Raw genomic sequence first — 14338 nt, forward strand, 5'->3', positions numbered from 1 at the left:
AGACCCTGCCCTGTAACTGTAAAAAGGTGTTTATTTAGGATGATATACAAAGACTTGATATTGGTCCTATACAAGTAAAAACTCCAAAAGTACAAAGAACTTGACATTCAACTGCTTATTAAGAATGAAGAGTTAAACTACAATAAATATAAACAATAACTCAAGCAAGAGAAATGTTTCAGTGGATTGTAGATCAAAAGGGAAAGACATCTACCAACTACCATCTTTTAAAAAAAAAACAGAAAACTGTCAGAGCAGTTTTCAAAAGAAAATTTCCCAAGTCAAAGAAAACTGACTTGGTGGTATTCCCCCACCTGTCGTATCAAGGCCCCTTAGCTGTCCGTGTACTCGATGAATGTTTAACTTAGCAGCAACTTCTTTGCCTTTTTCGACTCCAGCATTGGACCGCAGAGAGCCCGAGGACTGAGGCTGCATTTTGCTGGCATGGACGTATCTATCCAAGTTGGAGGTCCTGCCAGGTTCGGTACTGTTTGAGGTCTCTTCAACCACACCTCTTATCAAGAGAAGAAATAGGAGCATTACTAGAAATGTAGAAGCTGGCAGCTTAAATAAAATCATTCAATTATTAATGTCTACAGCTTAAGGGTATGTTTCCTTTTCGTGTTAAAATTAAGGGTAACTCTGATCTCAACAATTTCTAAATAAAAAAAAGAAACGGGGCAGCTGGGTAGCTCAGTGGATTGAGAGTCAGGCCTAGAGACGGAAGTCCTAGGTTCAAATCCGGCCTCAGACATTTCCCAGCTGTGTGACCCTGGGCAAGTCACTTGACCCCCATTGCCCACTCTTACCACTCTTCCCCCAAGGAGCCAATACACAGAAGTCAAGGGTTTAGAAATAAAAAAAAATACAAAAAAAAAAGAAGAAAATTTTTATTACAGATATAACCAATCAATTTTTATGTTTTTCTCCTAAAGAAAATGGGGCTTCTCTGCTTCTTGCCCTCACAACTTGTTTTCTCTTATATGCTAGATACTGTGAAACAGGAATTTCACTTTTCAGACATATGAGAAAGAGCACTTGTCATTTTAATTTTTTAAAGGTTTGCTTTACTATATTAAACTGTGCGATGAAAATGGCATTCTTGTTTTATGCAACAACAACAACAACAACATTCTTTATACCTATTCATACGAACTTGTGTAGCAATCCTATCAAAGCACAATGCCACGAGGGAAACATGAGTTACGCTTCTCCCAGAAGCTGTAGGAGATTCTTCTACTGATGCTTGCAATAAACACAAGTTTACCTATAATATAAAGTGGTACAAAGAAATGTTAGTAACATCGGCTGAATTAGCCAAAGTCCAAAATGCTAATACTTTTTTAAAAGTTTCTGGCAGAAAGGTCACATTTATCCTTTGAGGAGGACATGAACTTGAAAGCATGTAAGATTAATAAAGTTGGTGTGTCTGTCCTTGTGCTAAATGACAAGTATAGAAATGTAAAATTTGAAAGTCATCATCCAATCCATTTGAAAACATTAGAAGATTGATTCTAAGCATTTTGCTAGACATTGTTATTATAATGTCAGGGCCATTTTCATTCAGATTTTACATTCCCATTGTGTCTTTAATGAGTCGTGGAAAACCTAGCATTAAGTAGAAGAAATCCAAATCTATCCATCAACTCTGACAGTCTGGAAAGCCAAGTGGATAAGACAATGAAATTCTTCTTCATGTTCTCCCCCAAACACAGACTAAATGATTACCTTGGGGATGCTGACATTGGCCTGAAGACCTTTAATGGTTACATTATCCTGCTTAGGCATAAGATTCGTCTGTGCTTGTCCTTGGTTGGCACGTCCTGTGGTTGGCTGCTCAGTTTTTGTTCCTCTAATATCCTGCTTGGAGGACAACTGAGAAGATGGAAATGGTGATGACTATTTTTACCAATATTCACAATTAACAGCTTTCAGGATTATCAAAATCTTCTAATCCTGTCTGTAAGGTCACTTTAGCTGGACACTCATCCAACTTAATTTCCAAGGCTCACCGTTTCTGGTTTTACCTGGTCCTAGATCTGCAGCCTTACACACAAATCCAGTTTATTAGAGGGGAAACTAATCTGAAAAGTGAGGAAGTCAATGGACATGGAATTGCCACATACAAAGAGGGCAGATGGACATACACACAAACAACTTTCAGGATCACAATTATACCACCTCTAGGAAAACAGGCTTAACTCTGGGAGAGATCAAGAGTCCTTCTGATAATTCATTCCATTAAGCTAGGTGGCACAGAAGATAAGAGTGCTGAGCCTACTATGTGCCAGGCCATGTGCTAAGCTCCCTCTACCAATGTAGGTCAGAGTCTTCTCTGAAACATCTAGTATTAAGGAACAACACCAGGGACAGAGATAGAATGGATCAGAGGCAGGATTTGAATCTAGAGCCCCTGGGCTCCCAAAGCATGTCTGTCTGTCTATCTGTCTCGCTCCACTATAGTATTTTGCCTTTCATATACTCTTATCAGTCTATAATTACTATTATACCAAAAAAACCACAAACAAACCCAAAGGCCTTTGAAGGCTGTAGTGTTCTTACTGCAAAAACATTGCTAACACATAGTCCCACCCCTTTCTAATCCCTTCTCGTAAGCAAAGCATTCATTCTAGACCATACCAAAGCTGATTTGGCACTCTATCATTCACATGGCATGGACTGGGGAGCTGTGGTCTAATAAGTGATCTGGCTTGTGCAGATAGGCAGTGGAACACCAAAAGAAGCCAGTGTCCCTTGCTCCCTATGCTGTCCCCGGGCCACAAAATCAGTGCTCCAGGATCCAACCACTCTGAATCTATCATCCCATGATCTGGAGATGTGAAAACAGGAACTGTCCAGAGAGCATCTTAAGTTGATTCTACTTAAAGGAAACCTCTCTCTCATTCTATTCCCCAGGAGAGGCTCACAAGTGACTTAGGTTCTCCCTCCAACTAAATTAAGAAAATGATGTAAATAAGATCTGAGACCTAGAAGGATGATCCTCAATAGGAACACCAGTGTCTAACTTTAACTATATTGTATTGAATCGCATGGCTGGAACCACTATATAAAATCACAAATTTTGTTCTAAAATAAGCCAAATAATATAATGGCAGATCCAGTTAAAAACAAACCTTGATTTATCACAAAAATTAAGGCATATAGCAACTGATCCCAAAGATAGAGACTTTTTTTTTTTAATAAAAGAGAGCCCATTAAGAGCAGAAAATCACTCACAAAAGTCCAGTTTTGATGAAGAACTTGGAATTATTAACCTATTTTAGAAACAGAATTAAAATAAAGCTTCGTATTTTAAAATATAATTGGTCATCTCTATCAGTTCTCAATACCAATTATGTATGTTTTCTTTTATGGGGAGTACAAGGTAAAACAATTTTATACCAAATAACAGGGAAGTTCCACAAACGCCAAATTAAATATGTCAATATTATTGTATGGATACGTTACAATTTCTGTACCTTGAATATCTTTCTTCAAACCAAATCCCTGATCAGGTGATACTTGCCTTCTTGATATTTCAAAATCTATACCTCTTCTCTGGCTGCCCCCCAGACCTGGAATGCTCTCCTCCTCATCTCCTCACCTTCTGGGCTCCCTGGCTTCCTTCAAGTCCCAGATACAATCTATTGTCAGGAAGGCTTTCCTTTTCCCCCTTAAAGCTAGCTCCTTCTCTCAGCCCATTCTCTCCTATTGACATCTCATCTATTCCAAGCTGCTTTCCTATTGTCATCCCTGTTAGAGGGCAGGCACTGTCTGCACCTTCCTTTGTGTCCCCAGTGTTTAATACAGGGCACCTGGAAAATACATGTGTAGACAATTGGTCAATGTTTGTGGACTGACTGGGAGAGAGACAATCTTACATTTTCAGAGAAGGTGGTCTTGCTAGTTTGCACAGCTTCTCTTAGAACCTTGGAATGAAGATGATCCACTATTGAAGCTGGGTGCCGGGTACTGGCCCAGTGAACCATTGCTTCAATATATCTGCAAGAAAGAAGAAAAATATATTTAGCAGAAAAGGAGCAGGTGGCCTCAAACACTTCCTAGCTGTGTGACCCTGGGCAAGTCACTTAACCCCCATTGCCTAGCCCTTACCACTCTTCTGCCTTGGAGCCAATACACAGTATTGACTCCAAGATGGAAGGTGAGGGTTAAAAAAAAAAAAAGAAAGGAAAAAAGAAGAAAAGGGGAAGACAAGAAGTTTACTCAGGAGTAAAGTCAATGGGAATGAGAACCATAGGAGAACATGTGCAACAATTCTACAACACTGTGATGCAGATATTTAGGCAAGACTCTCATTCCCACATGCTTTCCTAAGAATGAGAACTTAAGATAAAACCATCTTCTATTTGCAATACAGTAGTAAGATCATCTAGTCTCTTAATTTTTGCTGTTTTACATAGAAACCTTCAAAGGGTTTTTCCATAGAGCAAGCTGACTCTAACCCTCATTTATTTCTCTTTCTTTCAAACTCCATCAGTAAGCACAATTCATCACACAATTTTTTATTTAACTTTATGGCACCATCACTTTCTTATCTGTACCTCACAGGAAGACTGTTAGCTCTCTGAGGAGAAAGGTCACACATAACTGTTTTATTTGCCAAAATGTGTAGTAGATACACAATGAAAAAAAGTTGATCAACAGTGTTAGACTTAGCAGCTCAGGAACATGCCCACATTTTGCAATCTCATTATTGGAAGTCTGAGGGAAGTAAATGAGTAGATGCTAACCTGAAGACATCCCCTCCCTCTCCTTTCCCTCCATCCTCCAGCTTTCCTAACTTTTGTCTAGATTTCCCTTTAACTCATAACATTCTGTGTTTGCATTATCTTTATTTATGTCTAAGTTACAGATCTCCTATTACATGGTAAGGTCTTTGAGGATAAGAACTGAGCTTGTTTTCTGCTTTGTACCCCCAGATCCCTGCACATGGTAGTTATTTGGCAACTATTTGTGGAATTTGACTTTCCTTTGCACACTAATATTTCGTTATTTAAATCGTTCACTACTATCTTTGTAGAGATGTGCTTAAAGAAAATACCTGTCTAAAGCTTCAGCTACCAGGGGTGTCAGAACCACATCTACAGTTCCTTTCACTTCTACTATAGCCGTTGTCCTGGTCTGAGAGACTGGCTGATCCAGGGTCCACTCTTCTGTTAACGTCTCATCATCTGTGTTATCCATGACTTTCTTTTCCAAAGGGGTATATGGAGTACTGTGGAAGTCAAACCAAAGACGGATTTAACGTTTTTCAAATTCTGAAATAGGACTTACAATCACTGAGATAACAATATATTTTTATAAGACAAAATTTTACTGTTTCTAAAAAACTAAAGAAAGTCACACTATGTACATACATGAACCCATGAGTCCTTAACTTAGTTGTCTTTAGCAAATAAGCAAATATTACAATGACAAGATACCTTTCACATACACGCTACATAAAAGGCTACAAAATCAGTCACGGATGACAAGCAGATTGAACACAAAAAATGAGAAGCAAATCTAAATTAGATAGGAGTCCTTCCAAGATGTTTTTAACATCTTATTTTATGAGTCAAATATTAAATTCCCAAAGCTAACTTGCCTTACATAAAACTTTCTATCCATTCATAAACCATCAAAAAAGATGATGTGTGCAAAACTTTGCAAACCCTAAAGAGCTATCTAAATGGGAGCTAACATTATTATCTCACAATATGAGTCATAAAAATTCTTCTTTTAGTTTAGGTTGAAGCAATGCTGTAAATAAAAGAAGCTGATGATTCCAACATTGTTGCTCCTACATCTTCCTGTGTTCCTATTTAATTAAGTAAATATAACTGAATTCAGAAAGCCAAAATCTATAGATAAAACCAAGTTTAATATTATTAAAAGAGGGCTAGATCATTCTTACTCACTTTGATGTTGTTCCTGTGAGCTGCATGCCTCTGTCTAGTAAAGAATTAGCTGTGAGGCCTTGTTTGATGACCTAGAACAGTGAAAAGCAATCCTTAAAAATTTATCATGAAACATTTCTTGAAGTCTCTACAATTTTACATAAGTTCTCATAAATCCATTCACATAAATGGAAGAAAATATTCTGTAAAATAAAAAGGCTAGACCCTATTGCCTCTGAGGACCTCTGCAGTTCTGGAACAATAACAGAGATGGTCAGTTATAGGCCTAATGTAAGTGACTCCTGGGAAAATTGTGAAACGGATAGCTGGCAAATATGTAGGAAAAGGAAGCAGTGATCTATCACAAACTGCTAGCATGGCCTCTTATCAAATCTACAGATGACCAAAAGCTACGGTCGTCAGCTAACACAGTTAATGGCAGAATCAGGAACCAAAAAGATGTTGCCAGGCTAGAGTCTTGGGCCACATTTAATAAGATAAAATTCAGTAGGGATAACAAATGCCTAGCACTTAAGATAGAAAAACAAAATACAAAAAAAAAAAAGCACTTCCTACGTACAGAGGGGTGAAGCAGCCTGATTAGATAGCAATCATTCTGAAAAAGATTTGGAGGATTTTGTGGAGTAGGAGCTCAAGGGTCAGCAGAAATGGATGTAGCTACCAAAGGAGCCAATGTGATTTTGGACTGAATTAAGATGGGCTGGGTTACTGACAGTAGAGATGTGATTACCTCACTGTTCTCAGCACTCATTAGCCCTCACCTCAGATGGGCTCTAGGTGACATATTTTAAGAAGGGCAACAACAAACTAGAGTGTCCAGAGGAGGGTGACCAGGACCCAGCAAAGGATCAGCTAAAGGAGCTGGAGACGCCATAACACTGCTGAGTTTATACCCCAAAGAGATAATAAGGAAAAAGACTTGTACAAAAATATTTATAGCCACACTCTTTGTGTTGGCAAAAAAAATTGGAAAACCCTTCAATGGGGAATGGCTGAACAAATTGTGGTGATGGAATACTATTGTGCTCAAAAGAATAATGAAGTGGAAGAATTCCATGTGAACTGGGAAGACCTCCAGGAATTGATACGAGGTGAAAGGAGTAGATCCAGAAGAACACTGTACACAGAGACGGATACACTGTGGCACAATCGAACATAACAGACTTCTCTACTAGCAGCAATTCAAGGATCCAGGACAATTCTGAGGGACTTATGAGAAAGAAAACTAGCCACGTCCAGGGAAAGAACTGTGGGAGGAAAAACACAGAAGAAAAACAACTGCTTGATGACATGGTTCAATAGGGACATGATTGGAGATGTAGACTCTAAACAATCACCCTAGTGCAAATACTAGTAATATGGAATAGGTCTTCATCAATGACACATGTAAAACCCAGTGGAATTGTGCGTTGGCTATGGGAGGGAGTAGGAGGAAGAGAAGGAAAGAATATGATTCATGTAACTATGGAAAAATACTCTAAATTAAATAAACTTTAAAAAACAATTTAAAAAATAAAGGAGCTGGAGAGATTGAGTATAGCCATCTTCAAGTACTGTAGTCATGTGGAGAAGAGATTAGATTCATTCCATCTGGTCCTACGAGGCAAAGCCAGGGACAGTAAGCAGAAGCAGCAGAGGTGAATTTAGGTTTGACATCAAGATAAACTCCCTTCCTTGAGGTGTGGTGGGCATCCTCTCCTTGAAAGCCTTTAAATGGAGGCTGGATGAGGACAAATTCTCAGTTGCATTAGGGGGTAATTCTTCTAGTGTAGGGGTTTGGATGAGAGGCCTCTTCCAACCCTCTGATTCTATATACACATACACACAGTGTTTGACTAATAAAAAATTTGTTCAAAGGATATTTAAATCTTCTTTAAAATTCAAAAAGTGCTAAAGAACTCTTAACTGTATTAGCCCTTAAGTTATATATATGCAATGAGCAAAACAAATATTATCCGACCCAAAATTTGGCATTCTGTATTGATTAAACTTGAAAATATGATGAGCAGCTGTGAGGAACAGGTCCTGACAAGATGGTGAGCTCCTCTCATAAGCCCATATAATGGAGTAAGAAGAAAAGAAAACCGAGTTAAGTTTCATGTTCCTAGCTTAAGCTCCTTTTCCCCAATCCACGCCAGCAGCACATGATGAGGAATACATGATTCATGTGAATAAAAGGGAGCCTGTGTGCTCCCATTCTTTGTACTTGCTTGTTGATTGTAACAGGCTCATCAGTACCCATTCTCACGAAAATGAAATAGAAGAGTCTTTGCCACATTAACATCCAGTTCCAGATTCTTTGGAGTAGGTAGATGTTCCTCTCAGCAGTGGAGCTTTCATTTGCTAATTCAGTATGTGTAAATTTGTAATTTGGGGCATTTATCATTTACTTTGTAAGTTACTATAATAAACAGGAAGACCTTTCTGAAATAAACTCTCTGGAAGGCAACTCTGAAAAGTTAATTTTGGAATTTGCAGAAAACTTAGACATTATTGGCTATTTTATTCTATCAAAGTAAAATTCTACTTCCTGGTAAATTCTACACCACTTCATCAGGACAAGCTGGCCAGTCTATGTGCTTCACAAAAGTGAAGGAGAGCTGGGAGTGGTAAGGCAAGGCAGCAGAGCCAAGATGGCGGCTTAGTAGCAGTGAAAGCTGAAACCACTCTGACAATTCTTCCAAAAAAACGAGGAAGGTTCCTGGTAGATGGGTTCTTTATTGCAAACTTACGAGTAGGCTTGGACACACTGCAATCTCCACAACTGAAGAAAAAGCATGTCAATGAGATCAGAGCTCTCCTGAAATAGTTCAGTATTTAATGACAATGGAAAGGCAAGAGGCAGGGAATTTCTATATTATGAACAGGACAATCAATCTGCATCACTCCAGATTTGTGGAAGGAATTGCCTAATTCTCCCCTATACAGTTGAAATCCCAGGTCTGGATCAAAAGATAAATTAAAAACACAAGGTAAAGAATGTGCAATTTGGCTAAAACTGCACATTTGGGACATATAAATACAATAAATTTTCAGAAAACTGAAAGTCAAAAATGAATCTCCCAAAATCTGGAACACCACAATAATTTTGGCTTAGGGATATAACTAGTTGGGTAACTCCTGTTACATATAGATCAATCAAAATGGTCCCGAGTCCTATTATCTCAAAAAGTTGAATGTCTCAACATCTTTCACCTCCTTAAAATTATATGTTTAAATATTATTTTTATGTAGAGTCTAATATTCTTTTTTTTCTTGCTTATTTTTATTTAGTCTGATATTCAATGCAAAAATTAATGTTGCTGGAACTGTGAACTGATTCAACCAGTTTGGAAAACAAACTAGAATTATGTCCAGAAAGTTATAAAACTGGGTATCCCCTTAGTTCCAACAGCAATACCATTCTTGGGTCTCTTTCCCAAGGTCATCAGGGAAAAAGGAAAAGAACCTATAAGTTGCAAAATTTTTAGAGCAGCTCTCTTTGTACAGTAACAAAGAAATGTAAATTGAGGGGATGTCCATCAATTGGGGAATGGCTTATAAGCTGTGGGATATGATTGTGATGGAATATTACTGCACCATAAGAAATGAGCAGGTGAATTAAAAAAAAAAAAAACATGGAAAGACCCACATGAAAGTACAAAAAGTGAAGAGTAGAACCAAGAGAACATTATATAGATACAGAATTAATGTCTGAAAAATAATTTGTGAGCCTCTCAGGAAAGAAGTGATAAATAGAAACATGAGAAACAAAGCATAGATAGATAAACATATGGATAGATATGGATAGATTTGGCCAGAGATGCTATCTCTAGAGCAGTGGTTCCCAAACTTTTTTGGCCTACCGCCCCCTTTCCAGAAAAAAATATTACTTAGCATCCCCTTACAGTTATTCACTGCCCCCAAATGCACCTGTTGCCATCACTGCCCCCCTGGATCGCTGCAGCACCCACCAGGGAGCGGTGGCGCCCACTTTGAGAATCACTGGTCTAGAGCTTTCTCTAGAGGGGAGGGAGGGAAAGAAAGAGGGAGGGAGATGCCTGGGAATTTTAATGTAGCCAACCAACAAATAAATTTAAAAAATGAAGTTGATCCTCTCCTTTCCCCCAAAGTCTATACCATGGCATACCTTGAAAGTTGGGACGGAGAGGTGTTCAAAAGATGATGAGCTCTCTTCACTGGTTGGTGTGTCCAGATCTAGGGGTCGGTGCAGGGAGGACTTTGAGGTTCTTTTGTTTGTTGGGTGCTTAATTAACCAATTAATCACCTGGAATTGAGTCAGGTAGGTTTGATAACAACTCATTACAGGCTGTTGAGAAGTAATCTGTTCCCTCTCTGTGATTTTCTCTCCTTCAGTTATGTACAGGTGTTCTCCAAGCTCATCATCCCCTCCAAGGGCTGAAACAAATGATGCCTGAGAAGGATGAGTTTTAATTGGCAAAGTCTGGGTATCCTGAATGCTTTCTCCATGGCCTGAAAGTGGTCCTTCCACACTGTGATAGATGGAACCCCTGCTATAGTCAATTTGCTGGGCCTGTTTTTTCTTTTTTTTCCGTCCAGGATAAGTTCCTGGGCCTTCATCACTGCTTATTGGTTCAAATTCCTCAGCTGCCGAAAAATAGGCTTCACTGTCAGCCATTGACATACTGGAATCCATTGAACGGTACTGATGAAATGAGTTTGAGTCGGCTGATGGTGTGTATGGGAAGGAACCAAAGCTCCTTCGCTGTTTTGGGGAATCCAGCACATTCTCATCACTTCGGGAGACATCGCTGCTGAACTGAACTCCAACTGTGACGGGTTGCTTGTCACCATAGAAAGCCGCAGTCAGACTTTTGGTACTTCCCAGCCTGGTGGAACACACAGATGCCTGTCGTTTTAAGGGGGATCTAAGGGGAGATTGAACTCCAGACTTATCCTGAGTATTTGGAGAAACAGGGCTATTTCCAGAAACGTCTGCAGGAATGCTAGATCAGAAAACAAAACTGTTATTACAACTGTGCTCAAATTATGCGTTCCAGATTCCAGCTTTTAAAAATCTTTTAGTTATTTTCTATCATCCTTTCCCAAATAAAGCAAATGTCCCCGGATGCACAGGTTTTTCCAAAGAAAGCTAAGGGTAAGACCTACTCTAACCACATCTGTATTTAACATTTGATGACAGCCACATCTTCAAAGACTTGTTCATACCCGTCAGTGTTTTAACTAGTTACAAAAGGAACCTTTTAGATAGTTTTTGACCAAAATCTCAGAAGCCTCACCTTCCTTGGCCATCGTCCTTTTTGGAAGTCAATAAGGCATCCTTTTGCATCATGGGTTCTTCAGCACCAGAAGAAGGACTCTCTTTGTCCCCGGCTAACAAGGGCTGGGCAGCACTGGAACTGCTGTTCTCCTCTGAGGAAGAGGATGAGCTGTGGGAGCGTAAGGGCACTTGGAGACTCAGGGAGTGGGCTTTTCTCTCTACTTCGAGCCCCACTGACTTGCTGTCCCAGTCTTTCCTTTTGGGGCCATTTATTTTACCTGAACATAAAAAGATTCATGTTTTTAATTTTGTTCTAGAACCCTAAAAGTCAGGCTACAAAGGCTTGGTTCCTGTCCTTCACAAATCCTTGTTGTCTGAGAACTGTGAGGAATGAGGTAGTTTTCTGAAAAATAAGGAAAACCACAGAGCTACAAAATACAAAGCCACATCTCTGTGAAATGTGGAAACTGAAGGGAGGCCAGAAGAGGCAGAAGGGGACAGAGTGAATCTGTTACCAAAAAAAAAAAAAATATATCTATCGATTATGTATGTGATAGTGGTAGGAGACTGGAAATCCAAGATCTCCTAACAAGTTTTATTATATTTAGTATTAATGATGATGATGATGGATAACATTAAGACAGCACTTACTATGTGCCTGGCACTGTGCTAATAAGCACTTTACAAATATTCTATTATTTGATTCTCACAACAGCTCTGTGAGGAAGGTGCTATTATTTATCTCCATTTTAAAGATGAGGAAAATAAGGCAGAGAGTGATGAAGTGACCCAGTCAGGATCACACAGTTAATGAGAGTATGAACTCAGATCTTCCTGATTCTAGGCCCAGTACTCTATCTACTCTGCTATGTAGCTGGAAATGACAATTTAAGTGAAAGCAGTCAACACAAGTGTGCATGTGTCAATAAATACCCTGTGCCTTCAATTCAAAAGTGGGCAGAAGGGATGACAGCAAAAATGTATTAGAAAAATATTATTTGGGATTAAGAAATGAAAAAGATCTGGGACTGGTTCATTACAATAAGCAGATTGGTTTTCACCTCTTTTGACTGTGACTATTTCCTTGAATTAAAGTCAGTTGGTATGGTACATAGTCAGTAGTTCAGGACATAATAAAGGTTGAACCTGACTATATTTGACTAGACAGAAAATGACTGGTTCCGGAGTCATTTCCTTGGCATGAAACTCAATTAAGCTAAGCCATATTTACTTAAGTCAGGAAATATGTCGACCCTCACTTTTCTATTTGTATTCCTAGTACCTAGTGTAATGCCTCGCACACAGTTGGTATTTAACAAATGCTAGCTGACTGCAATTGCTAAGAGAACTGAGGGCACAAAAGGCATGATAATGTGAGGCAAGGTGTATTTGAATTCGCTCTCCAAGAAATGATGTAAGAAACACTTTTACTTTGTGTCAAAAAGCAAAGCATGCTTGTCCCTGCAAACTGGAAAATAAGACAGGCAGCTTTGCCTCATTGTGTAATGCTGAGAAAGCCACCAAATTTTTCTTCTTTGTCTTTTTCCTAGCAGAATGAGCAACTGACTGAACTTAAGCAACAGGAGGTTCTGGTGGCAAGGTGTCACTTTCAGCTACCATGAGAAATCCTTGCAGATCTTGTCAATACCACAAATGAAACACCAATCCCTGTTCTTACCATCAACAACTTTGGGCAATTCTTTGGTGATAATCCATTCTCCAGGCTGAAGGAGAGACTGCCCATAACACCTGTCAGACTCCGCGCTTGTACTAGAAAAGGCCGAACTGCTGGAAGGTGTGAGCTCTTCCAGCTTGAAGAAGTCCAGGCCAGTGACTGTGCCCCCAAAGAACCTGCAGCCTCCCAAACAGCCACACTTGTTCCTGCTCCTTTTATTCTTCATGCTGTCATCTGGCCACAAAAACCATAACCTGGAGAGCAAAGAAAAATGCCAAAGAATATTTACCTACAATCATAAAATCCTCAGGATGACCAGTCTGTGTGACACCATGTTCCAATCTCACAGGGTCACTTGGGTGACTCTGGGCAAGTCACTTCCTATTTCTGAACCTCAATTTTATCATATGAAATGAGGAAAAAAAACCCATGTCAAAGGTCATTATCAGTGAGATGGAAAGAGTACATGTATATAAAATGCTTTTGTAAACCTTAAAGCAATAAGAAAATGTCAGCTACTATTCTGTGTCACATCCAAAATGTTTGGGTGGTGGGTATACACAATCAGGTTTTACAGATATAAACCTGAGGCTCAGGAATAGGAAGTGATTTGCCAAACATAAAAAGTCTAATAAGAAGATAAGCCAGACCAAGAACTCTAGTTCTGCCTTCACCTCCAGGGCTTTTGACCCTGTACATTGAGAACACCCCCTTGAGAAAACATCCCTTTTCCCTTTCTCATCCCTCCAAATGTACCAGGGGTCAATTAATCTTCAAATGTTAATGGCCTTTCTTAGTCCTCATCTTCTTGGTCTGTGCTGCCTCTGAGGCTGCCTACTACCCTCTCTGCTTGGATCCTGGTTTCTCTCTAAGTTTTCTTGGCCTTGCTTCTGCCACCTTCTGACTTCTCAGTCTCTTTTGCTTTACTCAGGCCAGGCCTTAGTAGGGAGCTGCCCCCCAAGGCTCTGGCCTGGGCCCTTTCCTGTTCTCAACTATTTCACTTGCTGAATTCATCAGCTCCCACAGACTCAATGATCACCTCTCTGCTGATGATTCTCAAATCTATTTCTCCAGCCCTACTTGTATCACCAAAAGCCTATTGGATGTCTCAACCTATATGTCCAAGAGACACCTTCAACTTAACAGAGCCAAAACTGCACTCAGGATCTCCCAACAAAAACCATTCCCGCTTCCAAACTTCCCCATTACTGGCAAGAGTTTCATCATCCTTCCAGGGCCCCAGGTTCAAAACTTCTTCATCATCTTCAACAGCTCAGTCTCTCTTACTCCCTATAATCTACCTTCAGACAAATCTAACCATTCCACTATTGCCCTATCCATAAACTCCTCATTTGCCTTTTTAAAGCCCCAAACAAGGTGGATCCAAACTATTGTTCTAGCCTTGTATGTTTTTCCTTCTCACACACTCTGTGATCCAGATGAGATGGCCTGGTCTCTGTTTTTCACACTGGCCGCCTCCCATTCTTGGAACACACTCAC

General features: G+C 39.6%; 1 protein-coding gene across 1 annotated transcript in view; it reads right to left on the bottom strand.

The window, feature by feature from the left end:
• KIAA1109 (KIAA1109 ortholog) overlaps positions 1 to 14338 on the bottom strand; it is a 209985-nt gene that overhangs the window by 142869 nt on the left and 52778 nt on the right. Inside the window, exons 23-31 of the mRNA XM_044681108.1 lie at positions 12842 to 13092; positions 11183 to 11441; positions 10051 to 10888; positions 5922 to 5992; positions 5063 to 5236; positions 3882 to 4002; positions 1729 to 1875; positions 1143 to 1267; positions 315 to 514 (exon numbers count right to left, since the gene is read on the bottom strand). Coding sequence (XP_044537043.1) covers positions 315 to 514; positions 1143 to 1267; positions 1729 to 1875; positions 3882 to 4002; positions 5063 to 5236; positions 5922 to 5992; positions 10051 to 10888; positions 11183 to 11441; positions 12842 to 13092 — 2186 coding nt within the window. The remainder of the gene's footprint in view (positions 1 to 314; positions 515 to 1142; positions 1268 to 1728; positions 1876 to 3881; positions 4003 to 5062; positions 5237 to 5921; positions 5993 to 10050; positions 10889 to 11182; positions 11442 to 12841; positions 13093 to 14338) is intronic.

The sequence above is a fragment of the Gracilinanus agilis genome, chromosome 6 (assembly GCF_016433145.1).
Source record: "Gracilinanus agilis isolate LMUSP501 chromosome 6, AgileGrace, whole genome shotgun sequence".
In the NCBI taxonomy this organism is placed as follows: Eukaryota; Metazoa; Chordata; class Mammalia; order Didelphimorphia; family Didelphidae; genus Gracilinanus; species Gracilinanus agilis.